The 24,822-nt window shown below is 41.9% G+C and overlaps 1 protein-coding gene across 3 annotated transcripts in view; it reads right to left on the bottom strand.

Annotated features, from left to right (window-relative positions):
* ppargc1a (peroxisome proliferator-activated receptor gamma, coactivator 1 alpha) overlaps positions 1-16,999 on the bottom strand; it is a 257,285-nt gene extending 240,286 nt beyond the window's left edge. The window contains exon 1 of one of the 3 annotated variants that reach the window (XM_084345075.1): positions 16,509-16,999. In XM_084345075.1, coding sequence (XP_084201201.1) covers positions 16,509-16,589 — 81 coding nt within the window. In that variant the 5' untranslated portion in view covers positions 16,590-16,999. The remainder of the gene's footprint in view (positions 1-16,508) is intronic. The other 2 variants (XM_084345077.1, XM_084345078.1) reach the window with 2 other exon arrangements.
* Positions 17,000-24,822: the final 7,823 nt, after the last annotated feature.

The following is a 24,822-nucleotide window of genomic DNA, read 5'->3' as shown; positions in this document are numbered from 1 at the left end:
ATGACAACTACAAATGACGGCAGTAGCAGACATGTCACTTGCTGCATTAGTAAGGCCAAAAGAAAACATCTCTCAAAACAAGAAATCAGAAACAGTAACACAAAGTCGGGATGGATGAAGGGGGGGAAAAAGGCAAATCAGTCTGATTACCAGCTGTTCAGATTGTAGCAGCGGCTTTAGGTGGCATGTCTACCTTGAGTAGTTTCAGGTGTGCAGCAGCAATTACACTTCATACCCTTGATCTGTTAGGAGGCTTTTCATGATCTTGGTACACTTTCATTTTTAATGGTGTGTTCATTTTTCGCTGCGTGACGATCATGATGCACTACAAATCAAGGATGACCTGGCCTCAACCTTTTTATAGGCTGGCTAAAAACAGCCATTTTGTAACTTTGTCCTGCGTGGTGTGAAAATATCTTAACTGATAAAAGGTAGAGTTGTGTAGCAACTCGTCTTTACTTTTCACCAAAAACACCAAAAGAGAAAGAAAAAGTTGGTCTACTGTCTAATAAAACTACTCTGTTAAAATGTATTTGTCACAGATGATATCTTAAATTCCCAGAATGATTTTTTTTTAGTCAATATTTCACAATCTAAAAAAGGACAGCTGATGATCTTGCTTGGGCAACCTTGGTCCAGGGCCAAATATACTGTTCCACTGATATTTCACATCTTGCTAGGGCTGCCAGGGATGTCACATCCAAAAAGATCTCTTTTGTGAAATAAACCACTGTTGTTAATATTGGATCTCCCTCCCTCCTGATTTGTCTTATCACACACAAAATGTGCAGCAAGGCTGACATGTCATGGTGCTGTTTGGCAGACAGCTCTCAGATGGAATGCTTTTTTTCTGATCAAACTGAAATGAACTATATTTTCGGCTATTTGTTGTCACAAATTCAGCCAGTCTATCATGTGCGCCTTGCGCCAGCTGTCAAAAGCTTACTGGTGGCAGAATGTTTTCATGTCTTAAATGAATGATAAAGTGCACTGCAACAGCTCTAAACCTGTGCTATTTTGTAAATAAAACGGTTTCAATAGTTAAAGAACTGTGGCCATTGAGCAATACTCTTATATAAAGCTTGTGACAAACTGCACTGACGCACGCTCCATTAGATAATCTTTGACTCAATTTGTTTCTATATTTATGTTTCTAGTCATTTCAGTCAGCGGAATGGAAAGAAAATGTTCCTTTGAATTTGATTTTCACAGCAGAAAAATGAGGGGATGCTAATCTAAAATCTTAAAGACCATATTAAAAGCAATGCTAAGACATTTACTCGGCAGTGTAATTCATCATATGCTATTAATGTTGGATTTTTTTTATTATTTCCACATTAATGTGATCGCTGCACCCAGGCAAGTGATTCAGAGCAGTTGATCGTAGGTGTTTGCACACAAATTGAATATTTTGGGGGGTGTGTGTTTGTGTGTGCCGGGGTAATGGATAAGGGGAATTCATTATGAACTCTGAAAAGCTGAGCACGATTTCCGGCATCAATTATTCAAGTGTACAGCCTGTTTCTGTAATCACTCTCCTATTGTCCGCTAAACGTCCCAAATCACCACAGAGTTGACATGAAAGAAGACCAACTGCGTGCTCAGCAGGAAATGATGGGATGGGGTTTCCTCAGCACCATCCTTCTATTTTTAGGTGGTATGATTTTCATCACACAGCTAATCTGCTCAATCATACAAAGGTAATGCTTTGAAATTATTAATGACTGAGTTGGGATATGCCAACAGGCTTCAAATTTATTTAAAAAAGGTTCAATAATGCTACTTTTGCAAACAAAGAAAAAAAAAGTCCAAGTGTCCTCAGCCATGATAGCAGATACACAGGCTGCTAACATGATGACAATGATAATACTAGCATGCTGATGTTTAGCAGGTATAATGTTTACCATCTTAGTTTAACTTTTAGCATGCTAAAATTTGCTAATTAGTACTAAACACAAAGTACAGACGAGGCAGATGGGAACATCATAAACTACATTTTAGTACAAATTAAGGTTTTAACCTGGTGATGGTGCTAGATGCAAAGTCACAGGATCAGGATAGTTATTAGAATTCATCATGAGGTTTACAGGTTTAATGACATTATTACTGAGTGCATGGGAACCATGAATGCCTTTGTCGGATTGACAGAGCAGTCAATGCAACGCAGTGCAGATAAAAGTTATGCTTTGACCTATTATGTATGACAGACATACACCATCGTTTGGCTGATATCACTGACCGGTGTTGGCCAATCAAAGATATATCGAAGTGCCATATATGTTTTCAGATACACCGATCAGCCACAACATTAAAACCACTGACAGGTGACGTGAATAACATTGATCATCTCATCACAATGTGATGTTCTGCTGGGAAACCTTGGGTGCTGGCATTCATGTGAATGCCACTTGACATGCACCACCCATCCAAACACTGTTGTGGACCAAGTACACCCCCTCATCACAACAACACTACCCAATGGCAGTGGCCCCCCAGCAGGACAATGTGCCCTGACACACCGTAAACAATAAAGGGCCCAAGGTGTTGACCGGGCCTCCAAATTCCCCAGATCCCAATCTGATTGAGCATCTGTAAGACGTGCTGGAGCAGGTCTGATCCATGGAGGCCCCACCCCCCGAAATACAGGACCCAGAGGATCCACTATAAAACGCCCTGGTGCCAGAAACCACAGGACACCCGCAGAGGTCATAAGTCCATGTCTTGACAGGTCAGAGCTGTTTTGGCTGCACAAGGGGAACCTTCACAATATTAGGCAGGTGGTCATAATGTTATCCCTGATCTGTGTATGAGTCGATATGAAGCCTTTTTGTTATTTGAGACTATAATGAAGACAAGATGCTTAGGGTGATTTATAATGATTCAATTCCTCGTTAAGTTTACTGTTTCAGTGCACTGATGTCTTTTTGAAAAACAGGTTATTGTCCAACTCTGTTGTCAAACAAAACATCCAAATCCATTACATTTGTATCTTTGTCACATGTTTGATAAACACAATTGAGGGATCATTAGAAGAAAAAAAAAAAAAAATCAATATCAGAAATTGTTTTACTACCAAATATAAGAATTGGCAGTCAGTTGGCCTCTCGATGAAGGACAAAAGAGTATCAAATAAAAGTGCTAAATCGCACAAGTTGATTCCGGTTTCCAAAAACGATGATACTTGGACTAAATTGCACAACTCATATCTCCAGTGTGTGCTTTATTGAATTTTGGTTTTTATGTCCATTTTTGGTTGTAAAAATGATTTACTTGTGTTCTCAGATATAATCCATGAAGAACTGAGAGTAAAACAATCATAATACCAGAATCATCTGTCAAAGGGACTTGACAGCATCAATCCCCAGTTGTTCCGTTTAATCGCATCTAATAAATCACTCCTGCGATCACTTTTAATCTTGTTTTAATGTCACCCACTTTATTTTGCAGTTGGATTTTGGCCATCAATAGTCAACACTCCTATCATTTATTGTCTGGTTTACAGCAAACACAGGTTGATGTTCTTTTCAGGGGGGTTTTACTCTTCTCTGGGAGCTGGACGGCTCCTGGTTAAGGAATCAATTTGACTGGACAGCCTTACAAATTGCATAAAGAGACAAAGTTGTCCTTGGAGTGCGCCACAATTGATTGATGGCTCAACACACTCGCACCGTAAATCCTCTCGACAGAACGGAGGCAAATCAGTCGCCTGCCTCTGCTCCCCTCCCTCCCTTGCTATTTACCTACCTCCCCTATCTTTCCTCACTCTGCCTCTTTCCGCACAAATGCCATATGATTCAAATGTATTCAAAACAAAGTAAAATTCCTTCCAACCTTTATGCTTTGCCAAGAATTGCGCAAACGTGCATCAGCAACACACAAATGTGCTTATCAGACACTTTATATGTAAATTTGCAGTGGAATTGAATGACAGTGAGTTTATGTTGTGAGGCTGTTACAAAATTAAAAAAGCCATCCTCTGTGTCGACTCGATGAAGCTGAATCCAACAGTCTTTAAAAAAACCTCTGTCGCCATCCTGCACGATATCATCTTGTGATGTGAAAAACAAGGCATCTGCAAGCACACAGTTTAAGGCCCAAAGTTAACAGCGCTTGGGAGATAAAACAACTTCTCTCGGGGTTGTGCTGTGCTGAGGAAATGGCAGTCTTCCCTGGGGAGGCCACACCACTGTTTGTTTCTGGAGAAAAACACTACAGGCGTCTTTTTAAAGCACCCCCACTAATCAGAAGTGATCCGTTCACATGTGCTATCCACTTTCCCTCTGGAGAGAAGAAAAAGTGCAGGCTAGTCACAGACACAACAGTACAATAGTGGAAATACACATCCAGAGAAGAAAAAGGTCTTGCACTAGTTGGTAGATTTGCCCCAAAACAGCACACTGCCTAGATTAAATTTATTTATGCATGCACATGTGAACAGCAGTACAGAATCTGTTCTACAAACATGTTTTTGCAAAATTTCACGCAGGTGGAATGTAAAAGATGCCCTGAAGAAAAAAACAAACAACTCCAAAATTATCGAGCAGCGCTACTCTAAAAAATAAAAGATTTAACCGTTTCTATGCACATGCGAGGGCAGTGTGGGCATACACTCTCCCCGCCTAATGAACACACTACAGCTGGAATGATACTATAGTGCCTGGGGTTTGTGTGAGCAAGTGGGTGGGTAAGCAAGTAAGTACATACACTGTAGTTTTAGCGTGTTTTTAATAAGTATGTTCATGTTGGTGCGTAGGTGCAAGCAGGTACAACACAAAATACGCCATCTGTTAAGGATTCAACTGCCTTACCCAACCACTGTTACCAGCCAGAGTGAAGGATTTGGAGAGAGTTAAAGTCTGAACTCGACACTCAAGGGGGGAATATTAGATTCCTTCTGTTGTATGCATGTTAGTGTCCTCCCGATTTTCATGCCATAACAGATAGGTATAAATAATTAAGCAGCCTGTTGCCCTGAATAGCCGGGGAGCAACAGAGAAGAGGGAGGACAGAGGAAAATTAACAGCGTTCAGCCCCGCTTGCGGCATTTTAAAGTACCACAACATTGTCATAATTGGGTCCTCTCTCTAGGAATCACCAGGAATTTCTACTACTAGGACAAAAGCTTTCTACACTCTCCCTCTCTCATAATTAAAATACAGCCTGCGCTGCTGCTTACATGAAGACGGAGTGTGCACCATATTCTCTGTCACTTTAATGAGAGCGATAAATGCTATGCTAGCTTTGGCTATTTATAAATTTTATGGCACAAATTGTGGCATAAAGGGCACAAATCAGATGAATGACAGACGAAGGACAGCTGCGGCATCGTCCCTCCATTAAACGCTGCAAATGGCCAACTGTGGCCCGAACAGTTAATTAGCCAGAGAGGGCCTAATCAGAGTTTTGGAGCTGTGGTCCTCCCCAGGTAACACACTAATAGAAGAAGCTTGTGGAGACACAGATGGAGCAAAGAGCATGGAAACAGGGTACCTACTGGCTTTGAGCCTCTAATAAGAAAAGCATGAGTATCCTACAATTACCTGCTTTGACCTGTGTGTAAAAAAAAAATACCTTGTACATTTGGCTGAATTTGTCAGGGGTGGTGTCCAACCTTGGAATCTGAACCCTTAATGGGTCACATGACAAATCAGAGGGACTTCAACAATATTAAAGGGGCCCTGTGCAGATTTCTTGCATGTTTACAGTCAGTATATCTCATAAAAACTGTGCATTTTGTGCATCCTTAAGGCGTTGAGTGCATTTTCTCTGCATGCTCAAGTATGTGTGCGATACAAACAAAACAGGGACCTAACTGTAAAAGTGTTTTGTTTTGTGGTCCAAAACTCAAAAAGGGAACCTTTAACAGAGAAGAAAAGGATTCACTGTTACATAAAATGTTTCCTGGTTTCTTTGTCATGAAATACTTAAGTTTTTTATTCCACGCATTTTTCAACCTTTTCAAAACTAGGCGCCTACACTACCCACAATGCAACTTAGCCACTGAGGGACATCACTTACCAGATTACATGCAGCTTCCTCTGGAGCCACAAAAGGCTTTAAATCTCTCTTTTCACATATGCAGTACTTCTCCCCAAGAGCTGTTAAAACATTTAATGTGTAAAATTAGTGGAATTACCCTTTAAGCTGAAAAAAACCTACTCAGGAATGATCCGATGAAAAAATAAATGTGGTGGAGAGGAAGGATATTGTAGCAGAAAATGGAAATACTCAAGTGAAGTACCTCAAAATTGTACTTAAGAACAGTACTTGAGTAAATTCTACTTTATTTCTATTTCAACACTGATTGTTTGAAAACAAGAGTTTCATTTTTACTGCAAATGAATATTGGTCCCAAATGTTGGTTTTCAGTCTTCTTTATTTCTAATAATCGGTATCAGCCACGAAAAAGCCATATTGGTCGAAGTATAATGGAAATCACATGCCTCTCTCCTCAGCACACAGCACGCACAGTCGAGCAGTTGCATCTTGAAGTCAACAGAGGACAGAAGCGAGCACATGTCCTCTGTTAATACGAGACAACAGAGGAGAAGTTCGCACAGAGGCAAACATTCACTTAGATAAGACCCTCAAATGCCTTAAGCACCCTGAAGTTAATCAGAAAAGCTTTCTGTATACATATCAAACAGGTCCCCTAAAATACAATCCAACCAGCTCCGGTTACGTAATCTACTCAACAATCAGCAAGCTAGCACATCCCACAGAGGAGGAGAAGGAATAGACAAGGAGGACGAGGGGAAAAGGCAAAAATAAATGAAAGTCAGGCTGTCCTGACTGATGATGTGATGCTGTAAACAGGGAAGCTTTTTTCTAACAATTAAAGAGCAGGGGCTTATTGATTTCCAATGGTGCTCTCGAGTGACTTGCTGGCTGTCACAATGAGGCCTGCGGTAAGGTGACCATGTCTCTGCTCAACGTGATAAACCTTGCATGTCATCAGGTAGGGAGGACGCGGTGTCCCCCTTCCCCACCCCACCCTTCGTGCCTCGCAGACTGCCGCTACAGCATTTATCACTGCAGCGATGTGGAATTATGGGCCGCTTCATTTAGTAATGAAGTCACCGAGGAGTTGGCAAGTGCAGCCGGCACATACCAACCACACAGGAGTAACGGTGTCAAAATTAAGAGCTTCGTAGTGCAAACATTTAAAAGTTTAGGTACCTATAAACACAGATTCTACATGTACAATTTCCAAAGATGACACCTTGGCCGGCAAGGCAATCATGCAACTCAATGTGCGGCTTTACAGGCATCATGGGAAGTGGCGGCAACCTAGATGAGGGGTCAACTTCAGGCGATAAACAACCATAAATCAGAAGACAAGCTGTCACTCGAGTAGATCCATCATGGGCCGACCCATGGCGCCTAACACATGCACACACACACACACACACACACAAATGCTTGTACAACGGCAAGGAAAAAATTGAGAAAAAGCCCCACACAGATTGATTGGCTCTTTTAAATGAGTGGCAGTCAGGTTATGTTGATCGATTCCATGGATAATTGACTGATTCTGGTGTTGTTAGAAGTGGAGTAACGACTACATGTCAGCGCTGTGATGTGACACAGCCCGTGGACATCGTAAGTTATAGACATGGCTTGGAAACTGAGGAGGGTACTTGATAACGTGCAAAGAAATTGACCTTAGTTGTTGCTCTCTCCTGAGCCCTTTCAACTGTGTTAAACAGGTTTAGCTGGGGCAAGAGGTCATAACAATGTCTTTGCTCAGAACATATGAAGCTACACTGTAGGAAGCCACATAAAACAATTAGGAAACATCACCAAATGGTGAAATCCACAAAAAATGTTCCTGTTTGCCAACCTCATTTGTGCTGTATTTTAAAGTATTGAGTATCGAGCTGAAATGCATGCCGCAAATGAATATTCTTTTTTATTGTCACTTCAAGTATAAGTTGATTCGAATTTTTACGGTTGAGAATTCAGCCAAATGGAGAGTCTTCTCATCTAGTATTCCTACACCTCTGCCGGCAAGTCGCCATTCTCTCAAGACTAGACCAATCAATGAATGAACTTGTTACTCAGGCATTAAAAGGCAAAGCCATGGAGGGAGTAGTAGTCAGTATTTGGAAACCTTCCCGCTTTGTGACACAGCAGTTCGCAGCTGTTCAGAATGGTCGTTGGCACCAGGAACACAACAGATGAAAAGGGAAAAGCAGAAAACAGCAAGCTACAAATTCAAGATGATGACTTTTCTATAGATTTATGACAAGAAATGGGACAGAAAAAAAGGTTCACAAAATGCCTAATCACTTCTGAGTGAAGGACCCCTCCCCTATGGTAAAATCCAGCCAGCTTTATTATGCCAAGAGCTGGCCACTGAGTGGAGGAAAGGACACTGATGCATAGAATGCAAAGCGACTTTTAATTATTCTTGGGAAAAGAGCACAAGCCCTTGGCTTGTTTACCACTTTACCGGAAACAGCTTATGATTGCTTTGTAATTATCTCCTTGATAATGTAAAATTTACCCCCCACCTCCTCTCCGTCCACTCCTTTCCGCAGAACACCACGCAAAAGTGATCAAGCATTCATCATTTAGCCCAAATGTTTTAACTTTTATTTGGGGGAGGTGGAAGGAGGGCTAATAGATTATGGGTAATGAAGCAGCTCCGGCAGTAACACAAATAGGACTTGTTGTGAAAGACACAGGCTAAGGCACGCCTGTGCTGCGATAATCAGTCTCTCTTTTGTCTCATGATAAGCTGAGAGCCTAACCTTCACCCAAAGAGCACATCATTTCCCCTCTGAGAGACTTAATGAGACATTAGCCATACTAACAAATGGTGGACGAGAAAGTGAAAGTGACTTTCCAGGTAAAGGCCGTTTGCTTGACCATAATCAGTCCCCGAGTGCAGCTAAAAGATGGAAACAACTCAGAGTCTCCGTCTCAACAGCTTGCCGTGGCTTTTATGACGGGCCTCCCAGGGCCCATCGAATGGCATGTAACATCTTAATATCCCTCAAATAGAACAGGTAATCTGCTTTTGTTGTCGGCACGTCTGCTGTGATACAGACAATGCAGTTTGTCCATTTGGGATAGTAATTCTGTTTGGGTGGAGCACAGAACTCAGGAACTGTTGGCTTGGGCAACGCTTATGGTTTAGTAATTGTATTGAGGATTATTTAATACAGAAACAACTCAAACGTGAACTATAGGCGTCAAAAACAAGACAAAACACTGCGATAATTTGCTGTAAAGCGTGGAATTGCCAATGCAGTTAAATCCTATTTTAGATCACATCAACATGCATCTGGCATTATTGGAACATTGGCTGGTGCATTTTTTCTTTTGTGCAGCTCAGAGTGGTTTGAAGATATGGGACTGGAGACACAGTGGTGCATGGATAAAGAAAGGAAGTGACGAGCCGGTGCGTGAAGGGGCCCTGTTCCCCCGCCGGGCCTCCCAGCTCAATTAGCTCAGCTCATCCCGGCTTTCTGCTGATGGGGAAAATCAGCAACACCACACTGTACCGTACAGTCCAGGGAGTCTAGCCTGTTAGTGAGTGAATGAGTGACTCACTGTGCACATTATGCGTCTGCTCATGTCTCACATGCAGATTTTGCATTTGTGTATCCGAGTGTGTGCATGTGCGTGTATGTGTGGGCTGTCTCATCTCCGTTAGACTGGAGCCCCACAGTGCTCTCCATATCAAAACACCTGAACCAATTAGGCTACACTCGCAAAAAAAGAATCCCTAAAGCCACTTACAGTAATGTCATAAACAGTTACGCAAAAGTTGTAAGAAGTTTGTCTGGATTCACTTATAGAGATAAAAAAAGATGAACTGGAGGGAGACCAAGACCAAAAAGTCTCCAGTTATGGATTACGAAACTCCCGCCAGAGACTAGAAAGGTTATATTCCAACACTTTTCTGCCAACAACTCTAGGCTAAGAAACAAACTTCTTCATGTCTTAATGTTGAACTCTCAGTCAGCACCAACAAGAGAAATAAAATAAAATGTATTAAAACTTTTTCTTTACTCCTGTGGCAATCAAACTCTTTTAGCACAGTGTTGTCCAAACTGTGAAGGTGCTGTAGATGTTCTGCATGTGAGATGTAGTGCATAAATCATTGAGATGGCCCCTGGTTGTGCTTTCAGGATGTCCTAAAGAAGGAAAAAAAAGGGCCACGGTCTGAAGGAGGCAATCCGTTGCTTTATGACAGTGTTTGGAGGCAGGGGCCGGGACCTTTTCAGAGAAGTGATGCACATGTGCGTCTCAAAGACAAAGTGCAATGGAAAAGAGCACTCAGTGCTGGACAAAAAAAAAAAAAAAAAAAAGGAAACGTGACTGAAATTGCTTGGCCAGCACAACTTCAAGGCCAAAATCTGCCTAATCATGGAATGAGGACAATTACAAAAAAGGCAGTGCAATGTTCCTGCATAAAAACCTAACTTGGTGACCCGTAGACACTTTATGACACACAATACATTTACCTAACAACACACACTCATCTCATCCACTGATGCAACTCTTCCCAGAAATTAATACACCTCTCACACATGCTCAGTCTGCCTTAAAATACAGCCAAGAATGCTGCAGTGCGCCAAGTAACTAGCTAAACAAACAAAGTAAATACACTGATAATGCCGATGATAACATCCAAGGCGAAATGAAAGGATGAAGGTCAGTAATTGAGAGAAGGTGGGGAGATAGAACCATGGTGTGAGTTGTTTTTCTCCTGGCAGGGGTCCATCTGGGCGCGTGCGGCGGGCTCCGGGGCGGTGTAGGAGCACGTCTGTGCAGAGGTTAAGAAAAGCAATTAATCCACAGCGCAGATAATCAAAGGAACCTCCCCCTCTAGACACCTTGGTGGGGGAGGAAGAGAGAGAGGGAGAGAGTAGGGAGGGAAACAGAGAGACAGACAGAGAGGAAGATGGGAAAATACTTGTTTACAGGCACCGCTGGTGCGATCAAAAGCACGAGGGTTCGGCTCTGCCACCGGGGCCCTTCGTTTCAGGTGGAATTGATAACACTTCAGATGTACAATTCAATGTTTGTGAGAGTACTTTTACCTCCCGGTGAGAAGGCGAGGATTTTTCACAGTCTAAGCTGCATTTCCTTTCATCTCAGATTTTGCGAGGTATCAACAGATTGTCAATGGTGAGGAAGACATTTTCCCACACATAATCAAAGAATGCAGTCTGGAGTGCCTGCGCTCCCCTCTGCTATGACGTTGATTCAGACAGCACGGAGCGAGAGGGCTGGAAAACAAGATTAATATCTCTGGAAACTAATATTGCTATTACATTAATCTATCTGTGAAACAAGCTCCTCACAGGCACATGATAAAGACTGAAAGCTGAAAGACATTCAATCAAAATGCACCTATTTCTACACTATTCGCACTCTCTCTCAACTAATGCACAGCATGTATTCGGCCGTGGTGGTGCAGTAAAAAGGCTTCTCCTGCTGAAAATCCTTACATTAGATTTAACTAATGACATGACTAATTTTAAAGCTCCATGGGAAATCAAAGCTTGTTGCTCCCTCTGGTGGTTCACATCTCCCTTTAGAATTGAAATAAAGTGCGCTTTGGGAACATTTATGCCGATGGTGTGGTCAACAACCCTGCTTCAGTCACTGCTGGGGCACCCTGCCCACCTCCTCCCTCTGCACTGTTATATCTTTAAAAATGACCGTGGAGAGCTACAACCAAGGGCAGCTTCACACTTTGGCCCTTCCACCACAGTATATATGTTGCTATGATGTTGCCATTTGAATTATTTAAAAACTGTGTCTCTTAAATTCATAAATGGATGATAGAAAATGATTGGTCATCCCCACTAAGCACCAGCAAGCCTTCAAAACACCATGTTTAAAAACTAAAGCTTCTTCTTTTGCACAAATTTTACTCCCTTCTCATTCATCCTTTATACATCAGTTTCCATGTAAACCTTCAACCAAAATCCTACATGTGTCAAAATGTAGCTATATGTTCAATTTAGAGTATGTTAACAACTTGCAGCAAAAACTCTGGCAGATGGTTAGCAGGTCAGTGGTGAGTAAGTGGCAGCACTTTCACAAAGTCTTGATTAGATAATTACCCATCCATATCTTGGCAATATGTTGCAAGGGAACAACACGCTTCTCATTAAAACCGCCGACAGGCCCTGCTCCTGTGGATTGCTATCAAAAGCAAGGTGTTCATCAGGCACACACTTGTTGATGAAATAAAAAAATTAAAAAATGATGTGCCAAAACAGGGAAATTAGATAAACTCCTTTGGGGGTTGTTGTAAGAGGTGGGAATAGTTCTAGGTACACAGAGCAGATCATAAACTCAAACCATGACAAACAATAAGCAAGTCTCTGGAACCTGGAACTGGTAATAAAGCTTTTCTCAAGTTTTGCCTTAAGTTTTTCTTGTATTTGCCCTGTTAAATGGCCAGTTCACTACATACTAGTGTTGTAGTAGTCAAGATCGGTCTTGGTCTCGAGACTTTTTGAATGTCTCGTCTTGACCACACTTTTGCTTGGCCTTGTGTCAGTCTCAGACAAAGAGGACTCTGGATTCATATCACTGTACTGAATAAATGTTTGCTCGGTATTGTACTTTCTTTAGGCTATATTTTTTTGTGTATGTGGATCTTTCAGATCAATATCATGAGTGCCAATGGTTTGCATGTTCCAAATTTTATTGCGTGTGTGTCAAGCAGTGTGGGACTCAAACTAGTTTTGGTCTCGGATCGGTCTCGGTCTTGACCTGGTCTCAACTCCTCAAAGGCTTGGTCTTGTCTCAGTCTCGATACACTCTGGTCTTGGCAATGACTTGTTGTTGATTAGTTGTTAAAAAACAAAACCAAGATGTATTCAGATCATACTCACTTGTGCCAGTTCATAGCACCTGTGGGATGATATTCAGACTGCTATATTAGGGTTTCACGTCACTGGTCAGTTGGGTCAACTCAACAAAAGACTCACCAAATATTATGACTAATATCAATAGTAAACTGAATTATGCTAGATATGTCTCAGCGCTGCACCAGAAGCTTTGTGACAGAAGACACACATTATCAGGATTCCTCACCGGCTTCCCACTCACGGACAATTGTGTTTGAAGTGGCACCAGTAGCGGCACTGAACTGGCACTATGGAAAAGTCTTTGCAGTGATGTGTGAGAGTAGGTCTTCAATGGTGATTAGTTTCCACTAAGCTGTCAATAATTATTTTTAAATTTAGTTAATCACTTGGTCTATAAAATATCAGAAGACAGTGACAACTGCTAACCACAGTTTCTCAGATCTTTTAATGTCTTCTTTTGTCTGACCAACAGTATAAAAGCTGGTGATTCTTCATGTACTATGTTACTTTTCTTTATTCATTTCAAATTAAATTTGGAGTGAGAGCACAGAAAGGACAAATGAATAATCCACTGACAATGAAAATATGAGATGTAACTTTCTACTCTTGTCAATCAACATGGAGCACATCATTCTAAACTCAGTCACAATGAACAACAGCATCTACCTGAGTCTGTGGTATGAACAGGGACACAAGTCACATACACCAGAAAACTTAATATTTTATCCCTCTCTTGCTGTAAAAGTGTGCCTCAACTAAAACCATTCAGGCAACTGACTCATTAAGCAGAAGAAGAAGTGACTCGCATGGATCAAATACTGTACATAAGAGCGCACACAAAGGAGCTTTCATTTAACCAAGCCACTGAGTGAGTGGTAGCGTAACTTGAGCCTCGCTGTGATGAAACATGCTGTAGGCAGAAGCAGACACATAAAAAAAATGCATTAGTCCTTACTGCTTCGGAGAGCACGCTGTGTTACCTGCAGCTTTTTCAAAACGTCTTGAATGATAGGGCTTCACTCTTTTGAGCTGGACTGCCAAGTGCTGGCACGCTTTTTGTCCAGACAAACTGAATACATTGCTTTTGAAGAGCGGCGAGCAAGGATTGGAGCCTGGAATTCTCAAAAGACATGCACAAAATGTGTGATGAAACTTTCAGCACCATGGACAGCAGCCCTCAAGAAGCCAGACGAGCAGGGAGCGAGTGTGGAGTGATGCAGAGAGTGGAAAAAGAAAGAGAGTAAAGTGGGAGGCAATGAGTTCATTTGATAATTAAGCGCAGACTTCATCTTCCCCAACCCATGAATTTCAGCTATCCCCATGTCTGCTCTTTCAAAAGTGGAGGCGCTTACCCCCAAAACACATACACATATATTCACACAGAAACTCCTGCGGCAAGACCCAGCTTTTCCACAGTTTCTCCCCCCTCTCCGCCATCTCTGTGTCTTAGGCTGAATAATGCAAGGCCTTTACCCAGCGCTCAAGCATGAGTGGATAATCTGGCCACAAGGACAGGCTGTGTCAACATTTCCCTTTACTTCCTTATTTATTTATTTACCCACCCGCCGTAGGACTTGGGGAGGGCAAGGGAGGATATGTGCATGGCTAACAACATGCTGGCCGAGCATATGACCTGCATTCAGACGGTTCACATTTTCTTTCTTCTTTTTTTTTTTTTTTACCAGTAAGGATTTTTGAGAGGAAGAGTGCGGACTGTAGCAAACTGAGTTTTAGAGATTATATGAAGCTTTTTAAGGAGAGCAGAACTATCCATGTGACACAGAAATGAAGAGCCACTGCCACCTCCGACAATCAATCATGTTTATTACCAATTAATCCAACGTTTATGTCGCCTATTAACTGATTAATCATTTAGCCTACAAAGTGTCAGAAAAAGTTAAATATGGTCACCACAGCTTCCAGAAACCTCTACTCGTGTTTTCATATTCATTCTTTGAACATTTTTAGCAAGTTGCACCACCTTGCGATGACTTCGTTGTTCACACAATTAAGTTTTATTGAAGTTGAATTGCTCGTTTTGTTCGACCAGCACTCCAAAACCAGAGGATATTTCATTTGCAGTGATATCTAACAGAAAAAAGCAGCTAATACTCACGCTTGAGAAGATGGTTGACTTGAAAGATGAAGTGATTCAAATCATTGGACTAAATGTGGAAAATGTCATCATGTTTTCAATTTAAGGCACATTTTCACACATTTAAGAACTATGCAGTACAAATATTAACTTTTATATTTAAACCCTCTGTGCTGACGTTGAACACAAGGGACGGGAGTGTATCTGGCTACAATCTACGCTGCTTTGTCGATTCTTCATTGTGGATTTAAGTGTCTTAAGTTTGTGAATGTGCGGCTCCCAACTGATGTGCCAAAAATCCATTTAGCAGCAGACGCGCTGAGGCTTAATTGTTGCATATTTGAAATGCCAGTCACAATGACTTTGCAATCCTGAATCATGTTTGCGGTGGCTTTTGTTTCCCGTGGCTAAATAACTGTTACAATATGACTCTCAGCAGAACCAATCACCAGCGCTGGCTTTAAGAGCCTAATCCTCTTTAATTTGTGATTACTTGTAATTCAAAATGGTAGCCCACTAAACCACGGGAGATTTATTGTTTAAATGTCCTCCATCACTGTGTTGCAACCTGGATTCTGATAACAGAGGAATAAATATCCTGTATATATATCCTGAGCTCTCATGGTCGCATTCAAGTAAATTACCATAAAAATCACTGTACAAATATTTTGGCATCAATCATGGAGCATAAATTGCTAAATAGCTGGGAGCCCTCTTAGCATTCATAGAGAATGATTTCATTGGCATTCTTGTGGCAGATGACTTTAGCCTCACACATTCCTCGCACAAATTAGAATGTGAGAATTAAGAGGGATTTCATACGGCACGATAAGTGTATTTTAAAGGCAGAACTGATTAAGCTTGAGGGAAGAGGGAGGAATTAGGTAATTATCTCCAAACAGACACCAGTGCTGCTGCTCTGCTGTGCGAGACCAGGCCCAAACACTCCAGGATCAAAGTGCACAGCATCAAGTCTGTCCTCAATTACAAACTCAGTCCTGTGCGAGTCTGCCTTACGTGATTTTCAGCACCGATCTGGCAACCCATGGGTGAGAGAGAAAAAAAAAAGTCCACATGGTACTGAAGATGACGCATCAGTTACTTCAAAGGGAATGCAAAGTTTGTGTTCGCCTCTTGTTTATGAACAGCATTCATGGCGAGAGAGTTATTTTGTCTACTAGGTTAATTCATTATTGATTTGAAGGGCAGGATGTTTGAGCCCCCCTCGCAGAGAGATGTGGAAGTTCGGGAAGGCAACCTTTCAGAAAAGTAGTTTGGAGACACTGGGGCGCTGCAGAGTCGGCTGCTTTTTTTTCCATTTAATTACAACTGTAATGTCAAGCAGCCAAAGTTTGGGACAGACTCGCCGGTAAAATAGGAGGAGGAGGAGGGGGAGGGGTACCCGGGACCCTCGCTGATTAGTTAAAGTTGAATTGAAGTTGCTACCTGCGCTCACCTCATGTGCTGACTCACTCGAGAGTCGCCCTCACAACTTATTGGACCATTCTTTCACCGAGCACGTTCATAAAAGACGAAGAGTGGAGCTAATTTTAGCTTCAGAGTCCTACCTGCTCGTAGCAATTCTCCCAGGTGAGGTTGAGGAGGCACGGGGAGAAGAGCTCATCTTCGGTCCGGGCATAACCGTCCATGGCGTGCGTGCGTGCGGTGCCAGCCGTGTCGTCTGGAGGAGTCTGCAGGAGTTCTCGCGTCGCAAACGGAGATTTTTGGCTTTGTACGTCTTCCCTCGACGAGTCTCCCTCCCTCTCTGTGCGTCTCTCTGCCCCGCTTTGCTCCTCCGTCCGGCGCCGTGGCAGCTATCAGCCGATAAACAGCGGCGGTGTGCAGGCTGCTGCTTCCCCTCCGTCACGTGGGCGCCTTCTCCCCCCAAAAAACAGGAGCGGGATGCTTTCGACGGCGGTGGTACCCAAAGTGGGGTCCGCGGACCGCCTGTAGGTGTCAGGTGCTTGGTCGAGGGTGCCACCAACATGATGAGGAATACTTTAATTGATGCCAGTTTTGGCTAAGGATGCTAAAATGACTCCCCTCACCTCCCAACACCTGTGGGTCTTCTCCTTGCTAAACATGGCTGATAAGCTAGCAGCTAACTAATTGGCTAATAAGGTAGCTGCTTTTTATTTTGGCTTGCCTAATTAAATTCACCTGCAATTAGCATCCAATGGCTACAGTTAGCCTAAAACCAAACAAGCTGGTCTAGCACCATTCACTTTTCGCTGCTTTGCTCAAAAGTTTATAGTACTACGTCGACTTTCAACTACCCTTTCACATAACTGCACTTGTCAGTATGACCAGATTTATTGTGATTTTCATCTTTTTTAGTAGGCTACCTTTTCTGCACCGAGTTGGCGGCCATGTTGGTGTTGGTGACGTGTGTTGAGCGAGACGATGTCATTCAGAGCGGTTTTACACAAAACGAGATGGTATTTTTCTTTAATTACAACAAATTGCAACTCCCTTGACTTGAAAAAATATCTTTTAAATTGACAATATTAGTGGTCAACTAAAAATGGACGAAAAAAAAATAAAGAAACAAGGCACAGTGAATCCTTTTATTTTGAAGTTTAATTGAAAAAAACAAACACTGTACTTAAATCTAAATTCACAGCTTTATTTTTTTGACAAATGTTTTGCCACGTCATGGTGGTAAAGTCACAGGTGTAATTAACGCTAATTCTGGCTGCATTTATATGAGTTGATCCAGTTTGGTTTGGAGCCATTGTTACAGTTATTACTTCCACCTGTGCTTTTCCTGCTCTGACAAATCTACAGCGAACAAGATGAAAATATTCATTGACGTGTCTCCTGATGACAAAATCTAGAGTCTAACGTAGAAGTGGAAATGTAAAACAAAGCGGCATTCTCCCACACAGGTGTTTGATCAGGCGTCTCATCAGGACTGTGTGGGCATGTACACTGTTTTTGATTGACGTCTTCCTCACTCTCCTGTTAGTTTCGTTGCACCTGTTACTGCAGGGCAACACCTTTATCATTTGTACTTTTAATACAGAGAGGCAGGTGACATCATGATATTCCCCCATAGCTCTGCCTGGCTTCGACCTGAAGCAAGGTCTAATCAGACTGAGCAAGTGAGAGCACCTGTGTGAGTGTACATGGCATTTAATTAAGATTACATTACGTTTATTTAGCTGACGCCTTTATCCCGAGCGACTTACAATATGTGCATTCAACCATGTGGATGAAGTACATCAGCCTCATCAACATGCTGAGCTGCTACAAGTGCTACATTTAGAAACAATAAGAGATTGAGAAAGAGGATTTGGACTGAACAGATGAGTTTTCAGTCTCTGGTGGAAGATGTCTAAAGTTTCCGCTGTCCGGACGTCATTTGGGGCCTCGTTCCACCATTGTGAAGTAGCAAGCCCAATGGAAGTAGCAGAGCGTTTTTTAATTTGCATTCGCAGCACTTTAGGCACTTAAGGGAAAAGTTCACCCCAAAATAAAAATCTCATACTCATTATCTACTCACCCCCATGCCAATGGAAAGTCCCATGAAGTTTTGTAGACCACAAACCATTTCTGAAGCTTCACAGCAACTAGGGACCCCGACAGCCTTGTGCACCCACTTCAGCCAGGGTGCACGCTAACATTTTTAGCTTAGCAGGTACAGTGAAGATGAACAATCGAAAACAATTTGGGGTCTGAGGGGCTTCTTCTTCTGTTGTTTTTTTGTGTTTTAAAACAAGTCCCCATCTGCTTCAGCTGTTTAGGAGAATGCTGCAACGCTCAGAAATCTTGGGTAGGTTGACCATCCGAGCTCCTGTAGTCTGGATGAGCTGCATGGAGGCAGATGAAATACTGATACAGCTAAAATGTTTGACTTATATTTCTTTGAAAAAGACTAAAACTTCTGCTCATACCCTGAAACCCTACTCTCACCTACATTATTTACACAGCACAAAATATAACACAGCCCATTGCACCAGAGATAAATATAGCCAGAGGCTAATTTGTACCAGGATATTCCTAAATCAGGTGCCAGTGTCATAGAACAGTACAAAGTACAGAAAGCAAACAAACAAGTGACTGATAAATGTGAGTTATATCACACATTATGATCATTTTTAGATGACAATGCAGGCTAAAAGTAAAGGTATGCTGACCACTTTTGTTTTGAATGCACAGCTGGTCAATGGTGCCTTTGTCCCTCACAGTGTCGCCCTCATGAGTCTTTACTGCAGCTTCAAAAGTAAGCCCTGCTGGTTTTATTGTAGCCATGTCGCCTTCAAGAGGCTGATTTACATCTGATCCACCAGGTGAATGCAGTCCACTCACTGCTGAGACAGAAAAGAAAGCAGCAGCACTGCTGAGCCCAGAACAAGCACTGCTGTTAAGGAGGGAGCTGCATGTCCACATTTGATTAGGACAGTGGTGTCCCATCTGGAGGAAGACTCAATGTGATGGAGAAACTAGTGGAGAGGTTCTCTGCTGTATACTGTATGTCTGAATCCATCTGCTGCTCCCCAATTGGCTTCTTTTTGTGATTCAAAAAAGTCTCAAATTTCTGCATACGTTTTGTCAGCGGAGAGTTTTCTGCTTCGAAAGGACCTCGCAATAATGGCAGTTTAAAAAACACTGGTGTCAGGTAATTCTCATTGAGGAAATATCGGGGAATGAGGCTGAAATACAGCGACCAGAAAAATTGTATTCAGATGAAGTGATAACCGGAATTGCACAGCATCAGACTATCACTGTGCAGTTCAAATACACCTTACGGCTTTGGATGATCTACATGTCAACACAATTTTTTTAATTTAAGGCAAAGCTAATTTAAAAAGTTGCAAAAACCCTTCAAGATCTACTAGTTTATTATTTACGGTCCGACAAAAGGTTGACACAAAACTTCCATTACATTACTGAAATGCCTTTACGTTGTAGTATCTTCAGTAAAGTGTCCTAGCTTTATGAATCTGAAGCATGACCTTATGGACACCTCATTTGTATTAATGGGGCTCATGCATGTCACAGATGAGTGTGGGCTGATAGCATTATGTAACTAACTATTAAAATAAGTGAGTGAAAAAACATAAGGTTTTTTGCAACATTTCTATATAGAGTTTGCCTTTAGTTTACCCCAAATTTAGCATTTGATTGCATAGTCGTATCAGACTATGATAGACCAGCAGTTTTAATCAAGCCCATTACGTTGGATTTAAATTAAAAGGGGCACTATGTAGCTTTGGAGAAATTTAAACTCAGAATTTTTATATTTACATATTTTTTCCATAACTGAATAAACAAGCTGTTCGAAGAGGAAAATAAGGTCCCCAGAACACTGTTTGAATTTTGAAAGGTGGCAGGGTCTGCCAAATATAAACAAAGTAAAAGAGCATGAATTGTGTTGTCCTTTAAGGGTCAGTTTGTTTATTCAGTCATGAAAACAAAGAGAGTTTGTTATTCAGTTTCTTTAGGCATTTTAAAAAAAAAGATCTTTCTCTTCTGATTAAAATGTCTTACCCAAAACTACATAGTGCACCTTTAAAGTTAATTTATATTCCTAGTAGAAAACCTTCTTCCTTCAGAACAAAACCTGTACAATCTTGTACTACAGAATTTGTTATCCACGTGCAGCCATGCTGAGCGCAGAACATCTTTCAATTCGCTGCAAACTCTTGGTGGAGGACTGCTAGCAGAGCTCATTTGGAGAGCTGTCTTTTAGCACACTATTTATTGTGATGTGAGACCCGTGCCGTCAGACGGGCCTTTTGTTCATCAGTTTTCTTTGCCGGCCTCCTTGTTTGATCAGATGCGTTTGCTACGCATGATCTGCACCCGTTTGAAGTGTGGTCAATTGGCAAAGCGCTGTGCATTTTCTTTCCTTTTTTTTTTCCTGGAGAAACAGTCAAGAATTCACTGCAGTGGTGAGAGTGTAGAAAGGCAAAGGAATGACAGTGAATGTCCCCCATGGCCATTGGTCATAACACAGCCTACACATTTCGTCTAATGAATTCTCATGAGGCTCGTTAGTGTGTCAATACTGCAAATTGCGGAGTAAAAACACATTAAAATGCCTTTGAGTCGCAACAAAAATAAGGGATTTTTGCAAGGACTTCTGTGACGGTTGCAGGTCTGAGTGATTGTTGATTGTGCTGCATTTTAAAGTGGAAGCGCATCGATGGGGAGAACCAATGGTAAACCAGCTGAGTGCCTTGAAAGAAAGCAGGCCCTGATCTGGAGGTACAGAAAAAGAATGATGCAAGCAAAATGAAGAGCGGTTTGTTCTTCAGCCTTATCTGTCACCATCGACCATAATCTGTCCTGTGCTGTAGATTAATTTAAAGATTATGGCGTGCCATACATTTGCACAGTGCAGGGGAGTGCCAGGTCACAAGAGAAATCACAATTCTGTGTAGCCGGCTTCTTTCTGAATGCAGCTTGTTCGTATGCTTGTGCCTGTTGGCTTCCTCTGATCTGTTTCTTCTCCGCCTTCTTCTTCTTCTTCTACATCTTCTTCTTCTTCTTCTTCTGCCCAGTGACACATGAAAGCTTTTCACGGAATCAAATCAACAGCCCGAGATAATTCAGTGTGACAATGTAGCAATTGTGTTAGTGTGATTTTATGTGGGGATATTTCTATCATTCACACATATCTCATGAAGGCTGCGCCAGTGAAATTGGGTGAAAGTTCAGGGACAGCCACCGATCCGGCAGCGTTGTGGGGGAAGTAAATGAGGTCAAATCAAATACTGTTGCCCCCCCCCCTCTTCCTACAGGTAGTGGCTGCACATTTCTGCACAGGTGCCTTCAGTAGTAGATTCATTTCAAACTGGCAGCCCATTTTAAACATGCAGTCTACATGCCACATCTCCCCTACATAACCAATTTATCAAGCCTAACCCGGCGGTACGTGCATATACTCCCATATCACAGAGAAGGCTGGAAAGCAACTGTCATAGATGGCATGATTGAATTGTTCCCTTGCACTGTCACCAGAGGGGCTATTACTTCAAATTAGCATACAAATTCAAACCAGGACAGATGGATTTGTCACATTCCAGTCGCCATCTTCCTGGAAGATTGGCTGTGCTTGTGCTGTGTGATGGAGATAAGACACCTGTCTCGGCTCCGATTGGTGGCGGCGTTGGTGGTGATGGGGGGTGGGGTGGGGGGGGCACCGGCGTTGGATCGGAGGAGGAAGACCGGGGTGCGGGGATGGATTTCCTGAAACGCTGAGGTGTTCTGCAATAAACTTCCCTGCCCCTCAGTCTCAAATGATGATGAGGCACCATCCAGGACTCTGTGGGTGGTGGAAGATTGAGCTGTGGCGAGGTGGTGATTCACACTGTTTGGAAACACGCTGAACAATACCTGTCTTGTATTTGTTTGTGTTTGCTACTTTTGGTGAGTTACTGTCAAATAGCAGTATAAAGTGGCACCTAACATCAGCACGGGGTGCAAGGATGAGTGTGCTACGAGCAGCTGTGTGAGGAAATGTACAGAATATCCTCGACCTCTGGTAACTTTCCAGCTTGAATGGCTAAAAAGGAAAACTACAAATCTCATTCCGACTCTGTCAGAGTTCAATTTCTAATAATAATTCCGATGTAAGAACATAAGAGGTTGGACTATGCAGTCGGTCTCGTACCCTCACATCAGACACTAACAAAATACAACTTGGAGACATAATGATTTTCATTTGTAATTATGGCAGAGTGAATCAATGGGAAGTATTGAGCATGAAAAACTGTCCTTACCTCGGGATCAATTCCATATAATTTCCAGATCAGCTCAAACTAATGGGTTTTCTATTGGCTTCACTTTGGAGAGAGACTAATCTCTCTGGCACCATTTTGTGGTTCTGTGTACGTTCCCGAGCAAAAGGCCATCCACTTAAAAACTCGTCTCCCAACAGTCCAAAAAATATTAAAGCACACATGCTAATGTCCTGACTTAGCATATTACACAATCTGCAGGCTTAATTTAAAACTCCCTTAGCAGGTCTGGTATCTCTGCCTGCCTACTTCCAGACACTACAGAGATTGTGAAAAATGCTTACTGGTTCATTTCTGCCTCTATCCTCAGGTCAACGTTATGTATATTCCCTTACAATTGATGTAAAGTTGAGATGCAGAACAGAGGAACGCGAGGTTATGCTATCACAAAGGCCACAGTGCACCTGAACAGAAAGAAATCTGGATTAGAAGCAGTTAAATAAATTGCTTTTTAAAGGGTGACGTGAGGGACACAGGGAGAAATAAAATGGGGTCTTTGATTTGCATTTGTCATTGTGCCCAGACAAGGTATATCTCTCAGAATAATACTGCTTTTTCATGTTTCTAACTTCTCCACACAGAATAGTCTATCCATCTGGAGCAGAGCTGAACTATAAATTGATTAATGGATTAGTCGATCAACAATTAAAAAGAAAAGAAAGAAAATTCAAGCAGAAATGTCAAACATCTGACAGATGCTGCTAGTAAACTGAATGTCTTTGGGATTTGTCGGACAAAGCAAGACAAAAGAACGTGTCACTACACCAATTTTGCACTTCTATAACACTGTCAGACACAGTATAAAAGTAAAAAACAATAAAGATCATAATCAATGTCGAAAAAGCTAAATTGTCTTTTATAAGCCATTCATTTTTCTTCCTTGTCAAAGCAGCGCCCACATTACCCAAAAAGCAGCTCAACTGCTGAAAGCTTGGTCAGAGATGCAGATGTGTTGTGCTAGTAGCAGCTAATGTAGCCTCAAGCAGAGAAGAAGAGCAGGCCGCAGGGGTCTGGTAAGGTCACTTCTTCCTGTCACTGACAGTTTTTGTTTTTTCTCTTTCCATTTTTCAAACTTGTAGTCGTCAGCCCCATACATTGACTCAGATGACATCACTTGAGGCAATCTTTCAATTTCTTTTTTTTTTTCACCTTTAATTTGAGTTAGATTGAGATTAATTTGTCATATGTACAACATTCTAAAATATTACAATTCAAGGCACAACTGCCTTTAAAATGTACTTTAAAGTTGGTAACCAGCTGCCAGTTTGTATTACAGTGTTCTGTACCGAGTCTGAAGTAAACTGGAGTCTAAAAGTGGATGTCACTTGAGTTCATTGTTCTCACAGGCTGTGCAGCAGTGCTGCAAGAATTCAGATCCTTTACTTAAGTAAACGTATTAATACCACAATGTGAAAGTACTCCATTATCATATCTGATGTATTTGGATTAATATTACTGCTTCATTAACATGTATGTTGCATTTTTGTGCTGCAGATGTTTAAGCCCATCTTAACTTCTGTACATACTGTTTGGCAGTTTAATCTACAGCAATGCATCATATTCTATAAAGTCATCATGTTTGCGGCGTCACTGCCCTGTGAGAACCACGGAGCTCTAAAAAAGTCAACTTTTCATGAGCTTGGAAAGCACACCGTTTTCAGCTTCGAGATGATGCATTTTCCAGCTAATCGGAAAGAGGTTTTGTAGCGTTTTTTGCTTGTGAAGCAGGAGGATTTTCTCAACCACACAAAGGAATCGATCCTTCAGTTTATCACAAACATTCAAATGTTCATATTGTTAGATTCATGGATTTCACTGGAGAGGAAGGTGCTGCAAAATGCATCTGAAAGCCTAAGCGGAAGTATAAAGTTGGACAAAATGGAAATACTCAAGTAAAGTAAGAGTACCTTGTATTTATACTTAAGTACAGTATGAGTAAATATACTTGGTTTCATTTCACTACTGCTGTGTAGTGAAATGCAGCTCAGAGAAGTTTCAGCCTCCTGAAGTAATAAAATGGTTACTACACACACAAACACTATTAGCTGACGGTTGCTAAGTTGCAGTAATCAGTCTATAGGGTTGGGGGACCAGGATGCTCCCAGCCTTCTGACCTCAGCTCAGGGACACACAC

The sequence above is a fragment of the Pagrus pagrus genome (assembly GCF_965226575.1).
Source record: "Pagrus pagrus genome assembly, chromosome: 22".
NCBI lineage: Eukaryota > Metazoa > Chordata > Actinopteri > Spariformes > Sparidae > Pagrus > Pagrus pagrus.
The sequence above is the reverse complement of the archived record's forward strand: the minus strand, read 5'-3'. Positions and strand labels throughout refer to the sequence as shown.